At 34.4% G+C, this 23,803-nt stretch overlaps 5 protein-coding genes across 14 annotated transcripts in view; 2 read left to right on the plus strand and 3 right to left on the minus strand.

The window, feature by feature from the left end:
* The first annotated feature begins 552 nt into the window (after positions 1-552).
* On the plus strand, positions 553-7,723 carry LOC132701092 (zinc finger protein 567-like). Of its 2 annotated transcripts, none has more exons than XM_060668768.1 (5): positions 553-736; positions 909-1,658; positions 1,735-2,778; positions 3,410-4,077; positions 7,186-7,723. In XM_060668768.1, exons 2-5 carry the CDS (start codon positions 995-997, stop codon positions 7,714-7,716), a joined length of 2,907 nt encoding a protein of 968 aa, XP_060524751.1. In that variant the 5' UTR covers positions 553-736; positions 909-994; the 3' UTR covers positions 7,717-7,723. The 2 variants fall into 2 exon arrangements, with proteins under 2 accessions (XP_060524751.1, XP_060524750.1); XM_060668767.1 differs by having other exon boundaries at positions 553-722.
* LOC132701090 (TELO2-interacting protein 1 homolog) lies at positions 4,114-12,760 on the minus strand. 5 transcript variants are annotated; one of them, XR_009618714.1, is made up of 16 exons: positions 12,442-12,759; positions 12,250-12,389; positions 12,014-12,191; positions 11,785-11,962; positions 11,424-11,734; positions 11,084-11,292; positions 10,844-11,026; positions 10,567-10,782; positions 10,273-10,512; positions 9,913-10,151; positions 9,568-9,865; positions 9,204-9,513; positions 8,918-9,146; positions 8,595-8,859; positions 5,556-5,895; positions 4,114-5,493 (listed from the first exon to the last, which is right to left on the minus strand). XR_009618714.1 is itself a non-coding variant. In XM_060668766.1 (14 exons), the coding sequence occupies exons 1-14, from the start codon at positions 12,639-12,641 to the stop codon at positions 8,701-8,703; spliced, it is 3,084 nt and encodes a 1,027-aa protein (XP_060524749.1). In that variant the 5' UTR covers positions 12,642-12,760; the 3' UTR covers positions 8,581-8,700. The 5 variants fall into 5 exon arrangements, 2 of the variants coding, with proteins under 2 accessions (XP_060524749.1, XP_060524748.1); XR_009618715.1 differs by having other exon boundaries at positions 5,546-5,895; XR_009618716.1 differs by lacking the exons at positions 4,114-5,493; positions 5,556-5,895 and adding an exon at positions 8,082-8,159.
* Positions 12,761-13,552: 792 nt separating this feature from the next.
* The window catches only part of LOC132701094 (protein Peter pan), a 41,399-nt gene continuing 31,148 nt past the window's right edge, over positions 13,553-23,803 (plus strand). For 2 of the 3 annotated variants that reach the window (XM_060668773.1, XM_060668775.1), the window contains exons 1-4: positions 13,553-13,820; positions 13,874-14,382; positions 14,440-14,885; positions 14,965-15,189. In XM_060668773.1, coding sequence (XP_060524756.1) covers positions 13,635-13,820; positions 13,874-14,382; positions 14,440-14,885; positions 14,965-15,189 — 1,366 coding nt within the window. In that variant the 5' untranslated portion in view covers positions 13,553-13,634. Of the gene's footprint in view, positions 13,821-13,873; positions 14,383-14,439; positions 14,886-14,964; positions 15,222-23,803 lie in introns of those variants that run through there. The other variant, XM_060668774.1, reaches the window with a different exon arrangement.
* On the minus strand, positions 15,218-17,098 carry LOC132701095 (tRNA (guanine(10)-N2)-methyltransferase homolog). The gene is made up of 8 exons (XM_060668776.1): positions 16,960-17,098; positions 16,842-16,907; positions 16,535-16,780; positions 16,354-16,488; positions 16,040-16,303; positions 15,854-15,992; positions 15,591-15,789; positions 15,218-15,530 (listed from the first exon to the last, which is right to left on the minus strand). Exons 1-8 carry the CDS (start codon positions 17,023-17,025, stop codon positions 15,248-15,250), a joined length of 1,398 nt encoding a protein of 465 aa, XP_060524759.1. The 5' UTR covers positions 17,026-17,098; the 3' UTR covers positions 15,218-15,247.
* Positions 17,536-23,803, minus strand: part of LOC132701093 (semaphorin-2A) — an 836,804-nt gene continuing 830,536 nt past the window's right edge. For all 3 annotated transcript variants that reach the window (XM_060668770.1, XM_060668769.1, XM_060668772.1), the window contains 5 exons: positions 23,400-23,630; positions 22,765-23,178; positions 22,428-22,704; positions 20,581-21,016; positions 17,536-19,824 (listed from right to left, as the gene is read on the minus strand). In XM_060668770.1, coding sequence (XP_060524753.1) covers positions 19,753-19,824; positions 20,581-21,016; positions 22,428-22,704; positions 22,765-23,178; positions 23,400-23,630 — 1,430 coding nt within the window. In that variant the 3' untranslated portion in view covers positions 17,536-19,752. The remainder of the gene's footprint in view (positions 19,825-20,580; positions 21,017-22,427; positions 22,705-22,764; positions 23,179-23,399; positions 23,631-23,803) is intronic.

The following is a 23,803-nucleotide window of genomic DNA, read 5'->3' on the forward strand; positions in this document are numbered from 1 at the left end:
AACAAAATGCTACAGCCGTAATCATTTTAACGAGGCAAAACGGACTTAAGCTGTCAGTCGAAGGCAGGAAATTTGTTCACGCCCATGTTGTATGCAATATTTTTTCTACAGCTGTATTGAAAAATATTTTGCAGTCCCATGCGCGAAATTGCGTTCGCGCCTTGGTTGTAGAAATAACTATTTTGAATGGCTGTGCCTGTAAATAAATAAATAATAAAAGAGGATAATCATAAATACATATTTACCTGCTATATTGCTTGATCGCGCTTTACTACACACAAGTAATATTATCAAATAACGTTATAAAATATTTCACAGCCCAAAACTTTGTAGTAAAAACAAGTTTCGTGCGTTATTCGTCCAAGAGAATAAACTAGTTTAGATACTGTTGCATTTTCACATTTAAAGACAAATTTTTATTACTGAACAATAATTTAACTTTACAATTTAAATCTTCGTTTAGGGTCGTTTACGTCACACTACGCTCTTTGCACCAGAAGAATTTTGCGTCACGTCTTTGAAACTAACCACAAAATCAACGTTCTGTGTTTTCTAACTGGTTTTCTGTGATAGATTGGTAGATTGTCCCTTTGCTATTGGTAGCAAAGGGATAAATTTTAATTATTTTTAACATATTTAATATTTTAACTGTATAAAACCCCCAGTTTCTCCTATTAATGGATTCCCTTTATGGAGGCCCGATAAATTTTATTATTTTTTAGGTAAGGAACTTTTGGTATGTATTAGAAAAAATTCCTTTCTAAGACAAAGAATTTTTAGTATTTTCCAATATGTTGGACCCACTTTTTTGGATTATGCGTCTTTCAGTTTATAGGAAAATGAATAGCTTATTGCATTTTTTGCAGTAAATTTCCGTTGATTCATTCCATCATTGATTTTGTCCACAGATCAATACAAGAGGCTAGGTGTGCAGCTGGCCAAAATTCAATCATTCCCACTTTGAGCCGTACAGAGGACTAAAAAATCATCAAAAATGGAAGTGATCAATATAATATGTCCTGTGTGTACCCTATATTTAAGACCTGGTATCACTTTGAAACAGCATTTGACTAGCCATCCTAAACAAAAAGTGATTGATGCATTGGTTAAGCTAGCTGGAACTGATGAACTACAAAAATTGCCTAGTTCTTCTCGAGAAGGAGAATCTTCTAACACTTTTCACCACAGCAGTGTTTCTTCAAATCTAAACCAATTGCCTGTGGGCCACTCATCAAATATGAGTCCTTTTCCTGGAAATCATGTGTTTATCTACCAACAGAGCATGAGTACAACATCGCCTCATCAGTCAAACGTCCTCAACATGAACCCATTAAATCAGCAGTACTTAGTACCAGCCCCTGCTTATTTTAACTCCCAAATGATGCCTTATGTTTATCAGCAACAACAAGTTATTATGTCTAGCAACACTATTCCAGCCAATATTAGGGCTTTGCCATTCGAATTGCCTGGTTCTTCACAAATTAATGAGGTTACTGAACAACACTGTCCACAAGAAACATCAAATGATGGACATGCTAAGTCACAAATTGAAAAAGCAGCTGATACAATTGATGCAGTGGAGGTGTCAAGTGATGATGATTTAATTCAAGAAATGGAGCATTCTAGTCAGGAGGACGGAAATGAAAGCATAAAAGATGGTATGTTGCTGTGTGAAATATTGCATTTCAATTTTTTAAATAGTTTTTAATTCCTGAATATATATTTCTATTGTAGATGAAGAAGTTCCGAAAATTCAGATAGATGAGAATGATTATGAAAAAAAAAGTAGTGACTTTGAAAGTAAAGATCTTTCTTCTTTGAGCAGTGATAGTTTAGCAAGCTTTAATGAGTCTCACAGTGAGTATGAACATAATCAAGAAATTGACCATGAAGAATGTGTTGGCACCCCCTACTCTCAGCATAATTCTGACTGGAGTTTAAACCAAGAACTGGACAAAGCGTGCCAAACTCAAGCAGTAGTCAACTTATCGCCAAAATCAGTTCATGGGCAGAACCAAGGGAATGATGCTGAGGTGCCTCAAGATGGAACTGAATTCATTTATTTTAATCAACAAAATGATGTATCTGTTTCCTTTACATCAATTGACTTAGGTTCTGGAAGCTATGAGCAAGCAGAACCCATCTATACTTCAGTGAACATATTACATGGTAATGATCCAGTAGATTTTGTGACAATGGAAGATATAGATGGCATGCAAGTAATTATTAATGATTTTAATACATCTCCTATTGTTCCTCAAGCAGATACTATAGAACATGAGCGTCCACGAATTTTAATGACTTTAGGAGAAATGACCAGTAATAATTCAGAAGAAAATTCAGTTCCAAATGTTAACATTGAGTCTGATGAGAAAATGCCACCACGGGGTGAGCTCTCTGGGCAAGAAAGCATGGGTAGTGCTAGTGACATAGTTTGGAATACTACGTACCAAAGCCAGGTGACTAATAACGAGTACAATAATTTGTGGGAGGATAGCTATAGTTTACATGCTGGACCTCTAAGGGAGAACCGGCCCGAGGACATTGACAAAAAGACTACAGTTGTAGTAGAGGATAGAAGTGTACCTCAGGATGAACAACAGTGTGACGATCGTAAGGCAAACATAATAGGGCTTGATGTGGGAAGAAATAGAGTTAAAAAGCTTGTGATTAGGCCAAAAAAACCAAATACTTTTAATAATGTATTTACAAACAGGCTAAAAGTTGAACAATTAGAAAGGAATGATGAAAATGCAGAGTGCAATATTATTGGACAAGGTGAGTCAAGTAGTACATTTTTTTAAAGTATTTTTTTTTTACCAGAAAAAGTAATGAAATATGGGGGAAAGTGGGTAATTATATAAAGAAATTGTAATTATACAGGGTGTTTCAGCACAAATGCGAAAAAAAAGAAAGGGTAGTTTATTATATAAATATTGGGTCAAAAGCCATCCATTATGTAGATATCGCCCTCCAAATATGGCGAAAAATATTGTTTTTATTTTTTATATATAACTAGATTATTTTTCAAAAATAATAACTTTTACGGCAGGGATACTTTAAAACGGGTGTATCAAAAATTTTTTTCCGTGTTATTCTTTAAATTCAATCCCCTCCACTCATTTGTGAACCTGTAAATTGTGTTTATATAATAGTGATACTTCTGGGATATTTTATTGTTCTATTTATTTTCGTTTGTAAATAAAAAATAGAAATATTATTTTTCGGCCATATTTGTAGCGCGATATCTCCCTACGGTTAGCTTTTGATCCAAAAATTATATAAAAAAACTACCCATTATTTTAAACAAAGGATCGCTCTGTATAAATAAATAAAAATATGTTTTTTTCTTGGTCCTACTGAAAAAGGAACTGCGCCAAAAATCGCAATAAATTAATTACTTTTTTAGGAGCTAAACATTCTCTTGAAGATATCAAAATTGATGAAACTTTACCCGCCGTCAGCATTGTATGTCAACTTTGTACTATCACATTCAGCGATAGGAAGATGTTGAAACTACACGCCATACAAGCCCATAATATACTGAAATCCAAAAAAGAAAAATACTTATGTGCAATATGTAATGAGCAATTCGCCAACGAGTATGAGTTTACCGTGCATCTGAAGGTCCATCCTCTTGAGTGCCGAATGTGTGGGAAATTATTCTACCGGCGTCAGAATTTGAAACTGCACATGAAGCGTCATCTAGGCCTCAAGCCCTTCCAGTGCGACATGTGCGACAAATCCTTCGTAACGAAACAGAAGGTGGAAGAGCACCGCAACACCCATACAGGCAATTGTCCCTATAAGTGTCACATGTGCGACGACACCTTCAAAAGGCACTCGAACCTGATCCAGCACCGGAACAGGCACCATTTGCAGATCAAAAAGAAACTTAAAGATTACATCTGTTCCTGCGGCGAAATCTTCCATTCCAAGAAGAAACTGGCATGGCATCAAGAGACACATGACCAAAAACCTAAAGCCTGCACGCACTGTAGTGAAAAATTCATACATACGGCCAGTTTAAATAGGCACATGAAACGGGCTCATAATGTGGATTGTTCAAAGGATCAGGTATGTGTTTAAAAAATTTATTTAAAAAAATTCCCCGCTTTCGTTCGCAAAAAATAAAAACGGGGGCCATAAAAAATGCCTTTTGCACACTTTTATAATATCAGGGTCCTTTGTAAATTGTAGCTTAGATCCAAAGGAGTTCTTTTTAAATTGATATATTTAGTGTGTATTTATTTACATAAAAATTACTGTATACAGCAGGACAATAAAAATTTTGCGTGAGATTCAAAATATAGAAAAATAAGTTGCAAGCCCGTCCAATAAAAAATGTTCTCCATATCACCTCCGTCATAAAGAACAACGTGAACATGATTATAATTAATTATATTATAATTATTTTGCACTACAGTGAAGTCGCGATTTATTGAACTTATTTTGGCAAAGCAATTTTACTCTTTTGCAGGTGTTAAGATTTGCGGGGTTTGAGATTAAGTAAGGACACGCTGAAAGAAATAATATATATATTCTGCAAAAAGTAGCAAACAAAAAGTACTATTATAATTAAATGCATACTAAGGTTTATAGAAAAATATTAAACTATGCGTGAAAAATGGCGTTAGTTAAGGTCATTTAAACTGTTTCTTTAGGTTGATTTCTAGAATTTTTTGTTTTAAATCATGTGACACAATCAAGACGTTATATTCTATTATATCACCATTTCGCATATCGTGGCTTGTTGAAATTAGCTTGTTTTCTGTATTTGACATAGTTGTTGCGTATACTCGTTTAACGTAGATATACTTCGATTCGGTTATGGTTATTCTCGGGATAGAAAAAATGTAGATATAAAACGACTCTTTTCACATAACAACACTTTATTTTTTTTTTTTTTGGCGTATTCATGTGCTTGACTACTCGGACAAACCGCGCTGTTGCCAGCTTATAAAATAATCCCAACATTGACGAAAATATAAGGCAATGTTCGCGACAATAGTCATTGTCATCTTTTTCCGAAACAGAATCAATTGTTATTTCATCTCTATTAATGTCGTTTATTTCACATTCAACCTGTAATACACAAAATTAAAACACTTAAGGGGACAGTATCCTCTTCATCATCCAAGTTGATTGTTAAAATATTTCGCCAACATTTCTCTATAAAAATTAGTTTTAACATATTCCTGGCCAAAGCTAAATTTGAAACTGCATCCCTTAAAGTGTATGTTTCCAACATTGCACTTAGGTCAGAGCCTTTTGACAATAATTGGCTTGGTAGGTTTTTACAAAAAAATAACTTGGTAATTCTGATAACGTTCTGGTCCATTGGCTGCATTGTTACATTTGGTGGCATAAACATTACAATAATAAGACCATCAGAACTTTTTAAATTGGCTTCAGGTTGATGACTCGGTGCATTATCCAATAATAATAACGCCTTAACGGGTAAGTTACGAGACTCATTAAAAACGCGTTCACCTAAAAATGAAAATTGTGTTACATATTACTGTTACATACTTTTTTATACCACCTGAACTAACCTCGGGGATAAATATCATGAAACCACTCTCGAAAAATTTTCATTGTCATCCATGCATTCTTAACAACTTTTGATTTTCCTAGGACTAATGGCTTTAATTTATGATCGCCTGCGGCATTTGTACAGACCAAAAATGTAAGCTGTTGTTTAGAAATTTTTCTGCCCGGTGCAGTTTTCTCTGTCTCTGATACATAAGTCTTACTGGGTTACAACTTCCAACAAAGGCCGGTTTCGTCGGCACCCTTTCAATAGTGCTTCTCAAAGTTTTTATAAATTAAATGAATCGACTAATTCAGGCTGGAACTACAGTTTCCCTTCCACTTATTTGGAGTAGTCCATTGCTAGCATTAAATGAAGAATTTACATCAATTGCTTTTTGTAAAACCTTCCTATATTTCTTTCTGTCAAGTTTAGAAATTATTTGCGTTAGAATAGCTAGACACTTTGAACATCTTTGTTTTTTCTGAACCTCTAAATGTTTGTGATAATCTCTTTAGTGTGGGCGCCCTTTTCTTTTTTATTGCACGTACGGTTGACTTGGTTAACATATTTTTTAGCAAGCACACACACAATCGCCTTTACTCAGGGATTGTAGCAGTTCACCTTTTTGTTTTAAATTCAAACACTTCCTCTTTTGTGACATATTTGCTGTGTAAAATCTCACATTTAAACGTACTACTCCGCACTGCGCTCTGAACCTGATAATACGTAAAATACACACAAATGATACTCGACAACGTGAAACAAGCAAAATCTCCGAGTCACGAGGGGAATCCCCTAATTATACATTTCACGACGTAGGTCGTAGTTGATTGTATCGGAGTTTACCGCTGTTCACTGTATCGCGAAGCACAATACCATTTGTGTATTCACTCTACGGAGTAGTTCACTCGAAACGAAGTTTACTAAATCCCGACTCCAGTGTATTTCGAGTTGTAGAATTGTTAATATGGAAACCAAATAATCGCAATAGCCACATATTCTAAAAAGTATCATGCTAAACAGGTCTTCGTGTCGTGCACAAATTTCGCGTTTCATTTAATAAAACCTCACGATCTACTTTTAAAGGATTACATTAATACGAGCATCGAGCATTAAACGTCACGCCTAGATCGCTGATTTTATGGAAAATTCACGTTTAAGGAAAGCAGAAATTGTTAATAAGAGAAATATAGAAACCATCCATCCAAAAACTGCCATAGGGAAGAAATGGCAAAAACACTTGGGTTGATTAATTTTATCCACCAACTTATTGTGGGCAATATATTCTTCAAACAAATTTGGTGCAAAATTAATAATTATTAAATTATTATTAAATTATGTTTGAAATTACCTGCAGCATAGAAAAAATTATAAGTAGGTAATTCAATAGCAAAAAAAAATTGAGCAGCTTTACATTAATAAATTTCTATTTTAAAGTGGAATTGTATATTAATTGTCCACAAAGAATAAAGGATGTATGATAAAGTGATAAATGGTTTTTACTTAAACAACTACTCAGCATTAAGCGTCTATTTTCTCTGGACCCTGTTTATTAAAACGTTCAGACAGTCTAACATTATTTTTTTATTTATATAATGTATTTGAACCATATTTGAAAACACCCTTAGTAGTAAGTATATTCTGTGCAGATGACAGCCATTTGTCCGATCTGCAAAGGCTCGTTCCTAAAATCTTCGCTGGACGCTCACATACGAAATCATAGCGGGCAACGGCCCTTTACATGCCTCATATGTAACAAGGACTTCACGACAAAATGGAACCTCAAACTGCACAAGTGGACTCATGCCTCCCGTACTCAAAAGCCCTTCAAGTGTAACTTGTGCAAGGCCGCTTTCATAAGGAATACAGATTATGTCGCCCACATGAACTCGCACAAGAACGTGCGACCCTATACGTGCAATTACTGCGGAGCGCAGTTTATAAGGAAATACAATTGTCTTAGACACGTGAAAGAGCACGAAAACGATAAGACTTACAATTGTTCCGTGTGCGGCAAGTCGTTCCACCGGTCTTACTATTTGAAAGACCATATGCGGGTCCATAGCGGGGTGAGACCGTTCGCGTGTCATATATGCGGTAAAACGTCAACCACCAAATCAAACCACAACAAACATGTCCAGATCCATCATGCGAGGGAACCCGTTAGTACAGAGAATTAAATTTTTGTGTATCAAATACACAATTTTTATTATTTTTGTAGATTTTAACGGACTCACTTCCTTTTTATTTGTAACTTTTTGTCTATACCATTGGTGACGCGATCGTTTCGTTGAAGTAGTTTTAATTACACGCACCCTTTTATTTGGTTTTATTACTTTTTAAAAATGTATTTTAACTCGGTCAATGGTATTACGAAATAGTTATGTTGTTAACTTTTTAGAAAAATTAGCGTAATTAAAAAAACTATATATTATGTAATTTACTTTTTATATATAAATACGTCGGGGGCAGAATTATGGTAAGGCTCATTTTACGCTGACCTGTGATCAGTTTAAATCCAATCCAATGAGTTTTGGGTTTTCTCGCCCCATGTGTCTATATTTTAAACACGGTATATTTTTACTTTCCGCGACTCGTACAGGACGTTCCAAACTAAAACTTACTGTTACTGTTAGATCCCTATAGCAGCAACGTCTGTTTGATTTTAAATATGCTGTATAATACTAAGTATAAGGGTTTTATACATTTGCAAAAGTGTAACTTTTTGTGTTCATTTTATTTGTGTAACGTACATGTCACTTTTTAAATAGAATTAGAAGAGACTTTAATTGAATATTATTTTCTTGCGAGTTGCAAAAACTGAGAATAAACATGTCTGTGTGTAAAGTCTGAATGTTTATAATGATAAACGATGTCTCCTAATGTCTCAGAGAGTTTGACTTTATGTAACAGTGAATAAAATTAATTATCACGATTTTTTTAAAATATCGTTTTTTTTAATACTTCCCCTTGGTTTTTTTTTGTGGCCTACTAAAAAAATCTTCACTAATAAATTTCACAATTTTTCCTCAAAAAAAAAACAATTATAAAAACTTACCTTTAATTTGTTTCGGTTGGTTTGTAATGCAGAATTGTTTTTTAGTATATTAATGGAAACAAACGAACAATGTTTCTAATACATTGAAAATATATCAGTGTACACATCAGAATTGCCTCTCATACATGTTTATCATATGATTTATTTGTTCTACATTTCTTTGATACTCTTTCGCAGTGAACTTATCATTCCATTTCTTGGTAATTTTAACGACTAATCCCAAGTCATATTTGATGACGATATTGAAGAAATTTAATGCACTAACCTAAAATCCAATCATTCATTAAAAATTGGAAACTCTTATTATACATCCAAAGTAGTACTTGTAAAGGCTGAGGTTGTTTATCAGACAAATAAAGAAATGCGCATTCCATACATTTTTCCATCACCTCATTTTGTACATCAAGATAAGCCAATATATAACCCAATTTATCCAGAACCTTGATCTGTAGTTTGTATTTTTGCGTGTACCTGAATGCCGCACCTTTATCCTTTAGGTAACTCTCACGAGACAGTTTCTCAAGTAATTGAAGTAAATTCGGCAAAACTTCTCTAAAACAGATGTATATTTAAAACAAACCCATGCTTATTGAGGGCATTAAGAGTTACTTCACGGTCCTCATCCTTATAAAGTCTTTGGAGAGTTTCGCCAAAATCAGCAACAAATCAAAACTATAACTTATTATCAGGGGCCCCTCTGACTCTGTAAATCTCTGCACGAGGGGAGACCAAATTTGGTGGACGGTAGGCAGCAGCTGATCTTCCCAATCTTTCAAAATTTCAATCCCAGTAGAAAGTATTTCTAGCACCAGCAATTTTCGAGACCTATCTTTTGATGGTAGAAAATGTAAACTTCTTTGCAAAATGGTAGTGGCTACAGAAACATATTGAGGTGGTTCTGGTTTTTGATACTCTATAGCTTTAAAAAAAAACATGTCACTTGAATTACTTGGAGTCATGGAAACATTGCTACCCGTGTCTGGTTCCATATCCATTTCTTCATTTTCATTTGCTTTTCTTTCCACATCCTCTTTGTACATTTCTTCTGCAGTTTTACCTTCCATAATGTCATCGCTAAAGTTTTCACTTTCTCGTATGCCTGAGACATGATATTCTTCATATTCATCTTGTTTCTGTGATCTAGATTTAATTGGAAGATGTTCTTCTTCTATTGGAAACCAACGTCTCATGGAAATAACGCACATTCTCAATACTTTCAGATAAGGAGTGGCATGTTTTATTTGAAATATGTCTGAAGGGTTCTCTAAAATCTGGACCACAAATTATTGCTAAACGCGAACATTTGTTATAATTTTACCCCTTCAACAATATTGCTTAAATATTGGAATATGTCTTTTGTGCAATGGTTCAAAACAACCGACAACACATTTAGGGCGCTTTCTCTTTCATCTGCTTTCAGAAGTTTTCTTTCTACATGATATGAAAAATAATCAAAATTGGTGCTTACTAATTCTGTGAAGTCGGCGTAACCGCATGAATACGTAATAATAGCAATTGTGGATAGTCCGGCCTTTTGCAATAATGGATGTCTACAACCTGACAACAATAAAAATGGACTAAAATAGGAAAATAGCAGGAATAAATAACTCTAAGAAGATCCAAACTAGACATAAAAACGTGTTATTTGGTTAAAATATACCAGTACAAAATTACTTACCAGCACATCTTAATACCACATAAAGACAATGTAGCAAATGGGCAATAAACTTATCTTTAAGTGTAAGGGAAAGTTTACCAATACCTTCCACCAATAAACACAGAAAAACGACTGTTTCTTTGAGTTCTTCTGGAGTATAGCCTTCACACTCAACAATGGACAATTGATAGTGTAATTTTTCAGTGTAGATTTGGATTAAGTTTTTAAGTATTTGAGGATTTTCCACATATACATCTAAATCTGAAAATGCTCCTCTTCAGATATTTTTTGATAGAAATGTAGAAAAATTAATACCTGGCACAAGCATGGCATTAAGTAAGTACTGGATCTCCTTGCGGTGTTCATTGGATATGTCGTCAAAACGATCCATAAGAGAATTGTAAAGCAAATCAAGACAACCACTTTTTGACAAGAGAGCACACAATTGATCCAACTTATTTTTTATTGTCTCATCTCTAAAGTATAAAAAATTAATCCAAGGCTGCTTAAAGTCCTTTACCAGAACAATTTCTAGTAAAAAAAAACAAAACAAACATATTTTCTCCCCTAATAAAATTTATTAATTATTTACCTTTAATAGTAATTTCCTCCAAAATGCTAACTTGAGAAATTTGTAACTTGGAGATATGAACCAAGTTATCTATAAACACATTCAACAGTACGGGACTTGACATGATACTTTTCAGATCAGTTTCCCCAAATAGCTTTACATAGCCGATGATTAGATTCAAAGCTATTATTTTTTGATGATCATCTAGAGTTTATAATCATCATTAAACAGTTTTAAGGAGATGTTTATATTTTCACTGACCCGCATTGTTGAACACTCTGGGAAGATCTTGTATGGAGTTGTAATAACCCTCCTTTAAACTTTCAAATGTTGAGACCAAAGATGTTGATGATAGTTTATTAGAGAGATCATTCATTAAACTTTTACTAACATCTGAAACTTCGGTGGTGTCATCTTCAGAAAGTATTATAAGAAACTCAATAAGACTAGCAATGGACAAAGGTAGTGTTCTAAAAAAATATATGTAATTTATTAATACAAAGAAAGCAAGAGAAAAGAGAAAATTAGAATGAGTAATGAAATGTTATTTATTTAATAAATGCTAACATAAACCCAAAAATTATTAGTATTTATTACTTACCTGTGACAATAACTAACTATGTGGGAAATCATTTCAATTAATTCTAGTCTAACTTTCATATTTTCATGACTGGTAATTTTGATAAGCTTGGTAATGCTTGCTTGTAAATTTTCATCTGTGGTTTTATACCATTCCAAAGTTCTTTTTGTAGTGTTGATATACTTATCAATTTCCTCTTTATTTTTCCATTTTACTTTAATTTTGCTTTTTGCTTCTTTTAACATAACAAGGTCAGGCAGATAACCAGTATCATTAGGTTCATAATTTTGAGCTACAATTGACACAATGCGACCAAAGGCTTTAATGGCAACCTGAAATTAAAAATATAAAGTTGGTGGCTTTACTTTTACAAGTTTATTACCGTTAATACTTTATGACCACTTTTAATACTGTCTACAATAACTTGGCAAAGAGCACTCACAATTCCAGGAAGAAAAAACATGAAAACTTCTGCTACTTTACACCGTAAAACAATATCACTATAGTCATCTGAATCACTAACTTTTCCTAGAGCCATAACACAGACAATTGCCAAATATCTAAAAATGCACTTTAGAAAAATATCAAACATCTACATACAAATACTTTACTTTATTTCTTTTGACTTTTCTTGTTTTGCTAAATCTCCACATACAAATACTATTTGAGATATTTTCGGAATATTTTCTTTGTTATATATTTTATCAAATATGTCGGGAGAAATACTTTTTAGAAGTGCAGTCATACATTGTAACAGCATAATTTTATATTCCTCAGGTATTGCTAAAACTGAAATAATTATTTTTCCGAAGGAAATTAGTCGTACTTTTATTTTTTTATAACTCACTCTTATGCTGCGAGTAATCATAAAGTTCAAACAATAGGAAAGAGTAAATGTTAAAAAATAATATTTCACTTGTGATGGAAGCCTTATTCAAGAACTCTTTTAAAGTATCCACAAAGATTTGCTTCTTGTTGACTGGAAATCTAGAACTAAGCCTAGTACAATCACAATCAACAGACATATCAATCTCATTACCGATTTTTGTCAACGGATATCATCTTTAGAATTGCATAAAAACTAGCCAAAAGTGGTTTATGTGCCTGTTCAATAAGATTTCTTGGAATCTGGTTAATGCAAAATTTAAGATCTTTCAGCGAATTTAGGTTATCCGGGTTCTTTAAAATCGCATGACATAAATCTTGTAATTTCAAAAAGCTGTCGAACGAAGGCCCCATTATAATGCAGTCAACAAAACTTTGGTTTTCCTAATTTACTTAGGGTTAAATCCACAGATTACTAACGTGTCTGATCCAACTTCCATCGTTCGATTAATAAAGTCGTGTGCCTAAATCTAGAAAACACTTAGTGGTCTGTGACAGCTGATTTCTTTAAATTTTTCAATCGGTGGAGTTTTGCCAAGGACAAACCGATCGTTTCAACTTACTAATTTTTATCCAATGGCGGTATTGCGGAAACACGAAATAACAGAAGCGGCTAAGAAAGGAAACAAACCGAGCGTATTGCATAATTTACTGTTCGTCATTAATTGACCGTTTAAATCCAAACAACGTATAAAATGCCCACTTTTTACTTTTGTAACAATATTTTTATAAAGTTATATTACTAAACATTGATGAGTGTAACTTCAGTCCCTTTAACGCGTCGTTAATGCCCGGCCTAAACATAGGCAAGATTTGGGTAAATCTGGAAACAGAACGCATCCAGTACCTTTTGTTGTGAGCATTGCAAATGTAATTGTAATTGTCCCCAAAAACTTGAAATCGGTTTCCATTGTGTGGATTTAGTGTCCTAAGTGTTTAGAGAAATGTTTACTGTTTCTTTTTTAAATGTTTTGGCTTCCATGCCTGTTGAAAGCCGGATGAGTCCGGATAGTCCGTGGCGGAAGAGGGGGTGATCGTTTTTTTTGTTATCGGTTAAAGTCCTTCTTGGCAACGTAAGAATAATTGTTGATTCAAGTTTCTTTTTTAGATGTTGGATGTGATCAAAAGAAAAAATGCTTGACGGAGAACGGTAATGAGCGAATGACGATAGTAGACTGTCCAACTGTTTGTGAAAGCAAAATAAGAAGAAAAGAATGGTTCTATGGGCCCCAACAGTTTTTTGTGAAACGCATCATTGAATTGAATTGAATTGGTTCTATGGGCATTGGTAAGACCTAACCTTACTTTTGAAAAGTAGTTTTGGTGTTAATATTTGTGTAGCTGATAATGGGGAAACGCAGAAAGAAAGGCCGTAGCGTGAAGCGAAATTTAAATGTTCGCGATGAACCGGAGGAAGTGGTTAACGCTCCCCATTCTTTCGTTATACACAAAGGTTTAGCTGGCGGCCATACCTTGGAACTAACCAAGGATTTTCGGAGAGTAATGGAACCCTTTACCGCGTCTTCACTAAAGGTTTACATCATACATGTCATCCTAGATTATTGCTAATGTTTTGTGTATTTTAGGAAAGGAAAAAAAACACTATCAAAGATTTTGTGGCTGTAGCAGGTCCTCTCCATGTCACACATTTATCAATCTTTTCACACACAGAATTGGGAATTTATTTAAAAATAATGCGTCTTCCCAGGGGACCAACTTTAACATTCAAAATTCACAATTATTCACTTTCAAGAGATGTTGTGTCTTCACTTAAAAAACAAATGGTTATTGATGAAGCCTTTAAGCATTCACCACTTATAATTCTCAATAGCTTTAGTGGTGAAGGTTTACAAATGAAGTTGATGGCATCCATGTTTCAAAATATGTTTCCCACCATTAATTTGACTAATGTAGATTTAAATAATATTAGAAGATGTGTCTTACTGAATTATAATCCCACTACAAAACTCATTGATTTTCGTCATTATACAATCAAAATTGCACCTGTTGGAGTATCTAAAGGAGTCAAAAAGGTGATACAAGGCAAAGTACCTAATTTAGCTAGATGCAACGATATTTCAGAATATTTTGCAAAGTTTGTATTTTTATTATTTTTAATTTGTAAAGAGATTTACTAACATCATCCTTTTAGGACTGCAATTTTATCGGAAAGTGAAGCAGATGACCCGTCAACTCATGTGACACTCCCTCAAAAGTTAATATCAAGGGGCAACATCCAAGCAGGAAAGTCGTCAATAAGATTGACAGAATTGGGACCAAGATTGACTCTTCAGTTGATTAAAATTGAAGATGGTTTATTGGATGGAGAAGTGCTGTTTCATGATCTGGTACATAAATCTGAGGAAGAAAGGCTTGAAATTCAAAAGAAACGAGAGACGAAGAGAAAATTAAAAGAAACTAGGAAAAAAGTACAAGAGGAAAACAAGAAAGCCAAGGAGAAAATTAAGGAAGAGCAAAAGCAAAAATCTCTGGAAGGTATGAAAGGGCAAAAAAGTGCAGGAGATAATCACGAAGCAATGGAGGAAGATGATGATAGAGAATATTACAAAAAGGAGATTGGAGAGGAACCTGACCAAGGCAAGTTTTGTTTAGTTATAAGGATTTTTTAAAACTACATTTTCTCTTGGTGAAATCTGCAAGTGGTAATGTGTTGTAGACTTATTTTCAAGAACTAGAGGGGTTAAAAGGCCTGCTAGGGTATCCCATTTTCAACATAATAAAAAAGCAAAACTTAATGAAACTCAACTTGGACAAAACAAAACTTCATTGAGAAAGAATAAACAATATCATAGAAAAAGTGGTAAAGATGTCAACAAGATTAAAATTCGAAATAAAAGGGGAAAAATGAACCTGGAAGGGAGAGATCACAGGCCTATAGGAGGTAAATTCTTTAAAAAAAAAAAGCAAAATTAACTTTATATAAAATTATTTTACAAAAATTAATTGACTTTGTGTAGGTTTTTGTATATCTCCCATTTATCTCGCCTTGTTTGGGCTTCCTTTAACCTCCTTTCTTTCCTAGTGACTTCCCTGACTACAAAGTATTTTTCCCTGAAATCTGTTATTCTGTTATCCATGATTGTTAAATCTTCTAATACTGGCTGCTTAAGTTTTTCATAAGTTAAAAGTCTTCGGGATGTTACCATGCTTAAGGGTTGTTCGCAGTTTGCTACAATTTTTAAGCAAGGGTGTGCCGGTAAGCAATCTTCTGTGTAATCTTCCCTATGAAAAAAGAAATGCATAAATTACCAACTTGACAAAAAAAGGTAATTAGGGAAATACCTAAAAACTGGAAACCAGCAAACCAAGCGACCACCAATTTGCAAGTGTTTTGCGCTAAAGTTTAAAAGATCTCGGTAAATGGTCGGGATTCCATATTCAGTTTTGGCTGGAATGTGAGTTGGTAAATATTTTTCGTTTATCAAGAAATTTTCTCTGGTAGTTCCAACTCTTTCTGTGGCCTCTCTAATTCCATAGGGTGCTGTGAGAAAGAGTAGCTTTAGAAAATCCCGTTAAGTTGCTTTTACACTTAGAGAGTAACTTACGATCTGTTATAATTGAATCAAACTTCATAGAATCCTTCCAAAACACCATAGAAAAATCATTTACCAAAATGTCTAAATATCTATGTTCTAGATTATACTGTCTCATATTGGCCTTTACACTTTCATCCTTTTCCCTCACCTAGAAAAAACTTGGACCCTACATTGATGATTCAAAATTGTTTATACCTTTTGATTTATTCGTGTGGGTTTAGTCTTGCCATGTAGCATTAGATAATCTATATCTGACCCAAATACATAACCACCAAACTGTGCTGCTGCTACCAATAATGAACCAGATCCTACAAATGGATCTAATACCAAATCCCCATTTTTAACTCTTGCTTGATTTGCCATAAGCAGAGACAACTGGGGATCCATGCTTGTATTTCCTATGAATTTCCTGGTCTTTAGCGACAACTGCTTAATTAATTGTCTTAAACCATTGGCAACCTACAAAATTGAACCCACATATTTTAAAATACAAACATTTTTGGGCTTACCAATCTGCCAAAAAATACATGGTAAGGTTTCAGTGGAGGATCATTGGCCCTTGTACCATAATACTCAATGTATTGAAGATGTAATTCTGGATTTTTTAAATTCACTGGCCCTTTCAGTGGCAGATAACTAAAAGTCTGTTAAAATATTTAGGGATAATTATTTTGCTTTAATCTTCTTTACCTCGATTTTTTCAATTTTTTCCTTTTGTGTAAAATGTCTGCAGAAAGTCTCCACTTCTACTTTGAAAGATTTGTTATTACTAAAATCAGAATAAAATGTTTTCTCCTTATTTTTTAAAGTTTCATGTAGTTTCTCTAATGATTTTTCATGAGCCCATAACTCCAAGCAGTTTCTGAGGGATACTGATCGACTAGCAACAAGTTTGGCTTCTTCTTCAGATGCAAATTCTACAATCCAGAATGGATCCTAAAAATATTTTTGTATTCAAACTATCCAAACGTCATGGCAATTGTAAGTTTTAACTCGCATTGTATTTGGGAACTTCCTGGTACTTGATTTCAATTTGATAAAGGGACAATAAAGCTTGTATTTCCTAAAAGCATATCCACAATAAATTAGGCACATAATGTGTCCACAGCGAATACCGCCACTCTGAAAGCAATATGTTCCTGGGCGAACCATAACAGATATTTCTTCCACGTTTTACTCATTTTCTCAAGTTTTAACTTTTGTAATGTAGCCTCAAAATACTAAAGTTGTAGGTTATGCCCACCGAATACTTTCTTTTTTTTTTGTTAGGGATTATATCTGAAAATGGGCGAGTGTCTCTAACCAAGTGCCCAGTGGAATGTACTTCTGATTTGTTTTTGATTTTGGTTTTTATGGTTTGTGGGACAGACTTCCAAACAGAAGCATATTCTATTTGTGGTAGTGAGGTAATATTGTCTATTTTTGGTATTTATTATATACTCAGTTGTAAATATGATGAATTATTTATTGACAAAAGCAATACTTTTTTTCGTCTTGTAATGTATCTGTGTTCTTTTATTACATCTGGCTGAGCATGAGTATTTGTGATTAGATGGTTCAGAAATACCATTGCCGTTTTTTATTGATATATAAATTTGTTCAAAAGGGTACCTTGCCCCTAACTTTGAGTTTGAATATTTATTCCCTTAGTTTTGTGCCTTATAAAATAGAAAAAATAAAAAACTTGGCAATAATTTTATATTATGTTTATTTGTAATAGTTGGAGAGCACTTATAGCAACATCACCATTACAATTTACATTGGGTTTTTCATTGCTATAGCATTATAAATCTATTTCTGTTATATTTACAATGTTGTTTACAAGGAGAAGTAGTTGGTATAATATGTGATTTATAACTTTAACAGAATCGTTTTTAAAATGTGAGCCGCTATAAAGATCTCTCTGTCAGTTTTCATAATGCCAAACTAAATCGAAACAAACCCAAGGAATAAATTAAAATTAAAATCTAAATGCTAGTACTTAACAAGGAAATGTTAATTAAGTTCTATTTTAATGTTATTTCCTATAGTTAGGTAATACACAAATGCCCTAACTAATATATGAAGTTCATGTATTAGCTGGGGCATTGAATGCGGATGGACACTTCACGGAAGTGCGTCTGCAGTAGTATGAAAATCTACACTTTAAATTCGTAACAAGAATGCTTAACTACAAAATTTTAAATGAAAGGAACATAGAAAATAATGTCAGATTATTATTGCAGTTCAAAGATATGTATTTTATTTTACCTCATTTTAAAATCAATTATATAATAATCAGTTGTAGTTCTAACATGTGACATATCTGAGAGTATACGACTATTGATTGGTAGTTATAAAACTCTTAAACATAATTTCTATAGAAAACTTCATCATTTCTACAGCAAAATGTTTGCTCAAGTCAAAATTAGTTTTGTTTGGGTTAAATTTTAGAAGAGTTGTGGGACGATTCGCACATGCGCTTTGGGAATTTAATACTACTATGCATCTGGGAATCGTTCTAGAAGCGTTCAGAATCAGTTCTAAAATGAATCCAAAACAAAACTGTTATCATCCAAGACCGGTTGCTTACACTTAAAAATTAAGATGGAAATTAGGGAAACAAAATCATAATTAATTCATATAGTGGATGGCTACTTTTTAATACAATATAGTTTTAGGTTAACTATACATAGGTATTTACAAGGAAATATCGTTTCTACAAACTGAAAACTATTTTAAACATTATCATTTGAAGGAGTCAACATTTGTCAGCTATATAAGTTTTTTATAACACACTCAAATTGCCAGATTCAAAAGTAATTTCGCTCGGGGGAATAAAAACTTAAAAAGTAAGGTTTGGCGCACTAATTATAGGCGAATTATTCTTTCTCATACGATCTGTCAAGTCTTTAAAACTACTAAAGTATTTAAGTCTAATATTTAAAATAAATGAGTATCAGTGCTTTTTTTTTTGCCAAGGATACCATAGAAATAAAACAGCGAATGGCGTCTGATTGTCCTTAATGTAAAAAAAAAACTGCGATTACTCGTTTGTAAAGTCACAATCTAAGAGTAGTTGCGCTCCTTGAAAAATTACGCTTGTTTACAAAAAGGTCAGGTGCAGTAAACGATGCATAAACCATTTTTCAGCACATATTGACATTATTATTAAAAGGACCAACACATGCAATCGGGAAAAGTATTGCTTTGAATACGCGCGAAATTTTACATTTTTTTTTGTCGTCGCAAAAATTAAAAGTTCCAGTTCACCTTGGTCCGAATTTGTTTTTACACAGAAGCTGATTGTTTTGCGAAACATTCATCCCCAGTCGTCGAATTACTAAAATAAGTGAATTTCTTTTGACGCTAAGTTTACAATACATGTATATCACAGATCTACAATATTTAGATGCATTTTTTTTATTTTTCCATAAATCGAATTACCTTTAAACGCTAATAAGTTTACAGTCAACAATTAATGCTTACAAATTAAATCTTTTTTTCTTTGTAAAAATACTTTCATTTCGTAGGATATAAAATAATCCTAAACAACCTTTAATAATGTGCGAAATTAAGAATAATTATAAGCTCATATCCAAGCACGATACGTTTTAATATAAGAGAACGAAATACTAAAATTAACTAACGCTTATATAAATGGGGCACTTTATATCATAAAGTACGAGGTGCTGTCGATAAAAAAATATTTTAACGTAACTTGACGAAATTGAAGTGTGGCTACGCGACGCTTTAGTTTGCAGGCATTTGAAAATATTTATCAGACAGCAACGCTCCCCCGTACGCTAACCTAAAAAAAACTAACGTCTTTGTATGCTGAAACTCAATTTTTACACAAACAAAACGAGCGTCCAATGTAAAGGGATCCCGAAGTACGTCAATGCAAGTGGACCGCGCTCAATCAGCTATCACACTAGAGGTCGGTAAATCTCATTTGGGTGACTGTTTTGGTTACTGTTGTTTTGTCTCGTGGCACACTGCTGCAATAAAGATATATTTTTTTGTCAACAAAAGTGGCAAGTTTAAAAAAAATTACAATTATTTATTGATAGCAATAAAAGTTGTTTGTTTCTTTCCTGTGCTTACCTAAAAATTTTCAAATTTGTGGGCAACATACCCAAAAATCTAAACTGTGCTACCGTCTCAAATTAAATCTGTATTCTTTGGTTACCGAGTTAGAAATCTGTACTTTAGAAATCTTAGAATGTACATTAATTTTGGTATTTATTCACACATTATTGTTAAGCACATGTACAGTTGTAATTAAAGACATTAGGGTTTCTAATTCTGAATAATTCGTAAAGTGATAATATGCAAAAACATATATGAAGGCACATTTTATCCGTTATCTCTACGTTTTTACATTTATTTTTAAGTGTATAACTTTTAAGTTAAGTTTTGTTAATTTTGAGTTAATTTTGACAGGTTCTGTGTCATTTGAATGAATATGTCAGAGAGATTTGAATCTGGAGATTAGTTTGAATCATGACTATCATATTTCGGTTAGTCCTTAATGTAAGGATAAGGATAATCTTGGCACCAACCTGAATACCCCATGATCGTGATAAGCATTGCCGCGTTGTTCCCTAAAGATGGCGGTTTTTTAATTATAATTTAACGAATAATAATTAAAGTAGAAGCAAAAAGAAATCCTGCTTTCAATTCTTAATTGAGTTTAACAAATTAACTTCGCGTAATGAAGTGTTGTTTTTTTTACCTGCTTAGGGTTTACTTACCGCTTGCTTCCTCTCCCAGGTTTTCATCGCGGACTTGTATTTCTCGAATTCGTGGCACCAGTCCGAATAGATCTTCTGGTAGTCATTGCTCTTCGCTGGCGGCGAGCAACGGTGTGCATCTACCGTAACGTTGTACGAACAGAGCAATGATGCCCCCATCCAACAGTCGTAACGTCCAGCATCCGCCTCGGTAACGGATATTATAACGAGTCCGTGTTCCGAGGTCTCTATGTACTTATCGGGGCTGTACTGGATCTTATAACGCCCTTTCTCTTTCGAGTAGTGGTACCAGGTTATAGTCTGTGAGGCGAGTACGGCCGGCATTTTTAGAAAACACCCCAGATGCAGACTTTGACCCCATGTGACGATCATTTTTTTCTTAACTACACTGCTATCGCATACGTCGATGGTACTATTGGAGACATCTTGCAGTAACCTAAGCGATTCGTAATAAAAACACGTTTAACTATTCACAGATGCGTCAGTTAATATTGGAATAATTTGTGCAGGAAATGCAATATAAATGTAGCATTTTACATTATCACATTATACTTTATAAATATTACGGATATATTGCAAAACAGGACAACTTTAATGTTCACAAAACAGTAAAAGAACTAGCAGGATTGCAGAAACATAGCTATCCCACTATATGAGGAGGGGTTTTAAGAATGAGGAATATAGTGGGCCGACGATTACTGAACAAGAGGTACTTCATGCTGCAAAGGACATAAAAGATGGAAAAGCTGCGGCTCCAGACGAGGTAATTAATAATAAAATACCAAAGTGGTGGAAGAGCAATCCTATCGACTACCCCACTATTACTATCATAAGCTACACTTGCTGCTATATACCAGAATGTCTAAAAAAAAGTTGTGTTTTCGAGATGGATTCGGTATAAGAGAAGCACACTTTGCTTTGAATATTCATTACAAGTTTTCGAGAAGTTACCTCACGAAATTTTTATCCTTCTCCTTAGAAGTAGGAGTTTAGACATCCATTACATTCAGATCTACAATTTTGAATTCAATCATAAAGCGGTTGTAAATCAGTAGAGGTGTCAGCGACCACCTGACTAGGGGTGTTATAGTTAAAGAAGTGCAGTGCATATTAAGAATATAAAATAGATATGCAGTGAGGCGGTTCTGACAAGACTAGCCTGGAGGAGTTACAGATACCACTACATACAGTTTGAGGAATATGGTCTCTCTTCAAATATAAAAAAAAACAAGTGTATTTTATTATCCAAAACCACACAAAGCAACCCCTAAATGTTGAGAAGTACAAATAAACAAGAACAACGAATGTTCTGAAAAAATTAAAACCAGAATATATTAGTCCAGGACAGCATTTATGAACATGAGAAGGCTGTTTTGTAGCAGCGATCTCAGCTAAGGTCAGGTTGGTGAGATGCTATGTGTTGTGCGGTACTACTTTATGGCGTAGAGGCATGGACCGTTGGGAGTTTGGAAATTAAAAGGATGGAGGCATTCGAGTTATGAATATACCGTAGAACACTGAAGGTAAAATTGACCAATATAATATCTAACGTGGCTGAGAATTTACGGGACTGGTTCAGTTGCACCATAGTAGCTATTTTGATCAAGAAAACTTATAGGCTTGACGATTTCCAATCTTCATAACAAAGCGACACTTAAAGAAGAGATGGATATTATGATTTTATAAGCATTGTAGCTTGCACAATGTTTTGGTCAATTACTTTCTAAATCTTGGCCACGATCTTATTAATAAAAATGCTTCTATTGCATTGAAATTAAGAATGTTTGGTTTAAAATTTAAAATTATTCTTTGCGAAGTGTGTAGCTGAAATACAATTTTGTACTTACCCAAGGGTATAAGGCTTGCAGATGTTTGAGTCTTTGTCCCAACCGCAATATGGATCATGAACGCATCTCAGACAATTATCGTATCTGCGGTTGCACATTACTAAATCTACTTGTTTCACTCTAAAATCGGACGCCACGTAGAGAGCTTTGTGCCCTTTAGAGATCTCCATTACTTGTATCGGTTCTCCGGGCGTGACGTCAAACACGTCCAGTAAGATCGACGAGGGACCGTCGTTCTCTTTCGTCCATTCTACTATTTTGTGCACCCTGCCGTCGTCTAAAATATCACATGAGAAAATGTTTTGGTGCTAAACAAAACCTTTGGCTCTGTACGTACTTGTTCCGGCGTAATAGACCGTATAGTCCAGGCTTGCTCCCCCGATATCAACTCGTATTTTGTCGACGACCAGCCTGGTGAAAAATATATCTCTCTTGAAGAAAACCGGTTTCTCGTTTTCGTGCATTACAGCCGAGTCCATCAGCGGATGGGATCTCATGAAATTGAGCACAGTGTCGGGAAGAGTTTCCGTATCGTTCACGCACGTTCCCGGTCTGGGTTCCGGCACCCGGCTAGTCAGTACGGGCAACCATGCCGACGAGGACGACGCCTGTTCTTTGAATTTGCCGTTAAAGGCGACCTGAATGTCTATCAGTCTAAACGAACAAATAGCGGACCCCATGAGGCCGTTCGTGGACGTGGTGAATGTACCGTAGAACTTTGTGTCGTCCCCTGGTACTTTGTATATGCTTTCTGCAACAACAGGCAATTTGGCTTTTTCGAAATGTTGGCGGTAGACAATGATTAGGTAGTCAGACAATATAAGGATTAACATCAATTGCTATGATCTTACGTTTCTACCAGAGAAACATACCATCTAACTAACGTTGAAATTAATACGGATGAGACATAAAAAAAAACATCAAAAGCGGCGCAGTCTTGTAGGATACCGATTCGAGCATATGGGTACTTACGGATTTCATTGAAGTAAAACGGGAATTCGCCGGGAATCGAGCAATTCAGTCGCGCTTTGAGATACGTCGCCCAATTTTGCGACAGGATGTTCTTGCCGCCCGTGTCCCTCTTGCAGACCCTCGCCACCCGTGAGTAGACGCTCTTGCCACAATTGATGTATTCGACCGCAGTTTCCCGGAAGAAGAACAAAACGAAATCACCGATGTCGAATGAGCCCACGAAATTCGGCTCTGCAAACAAAATAATGTGAGATTGTTTTAATCGGCATATATTTGAACATAGCGAAAATTATTCAATCAATTTTTTAACTTTAGGTGGCAGGAAATTTAAAAGAGGACAGTTATCTGAAAATTATTAATTAATAAAATTTATTTTTAAAAAGGATCTAGTGTCTTGCGAAAGA

Source organism: Cylas formicarius, unplaced genomic scaffold (assembly GCF_029955315.1).
Source record: "Cylas formicarius isolate icCylForm1 unplaced genomic scaffold, icCylForm1.1 PGA_scaffold_4__25_contigs__length_36172078, whole genome shotgun sequence".
Taxonomy (NCBI): Eukaryota; Metazoa; Arthropoda; class Insecta; order Coleoptera; family Brentidae; genus Cylas; species Cylas formicarius.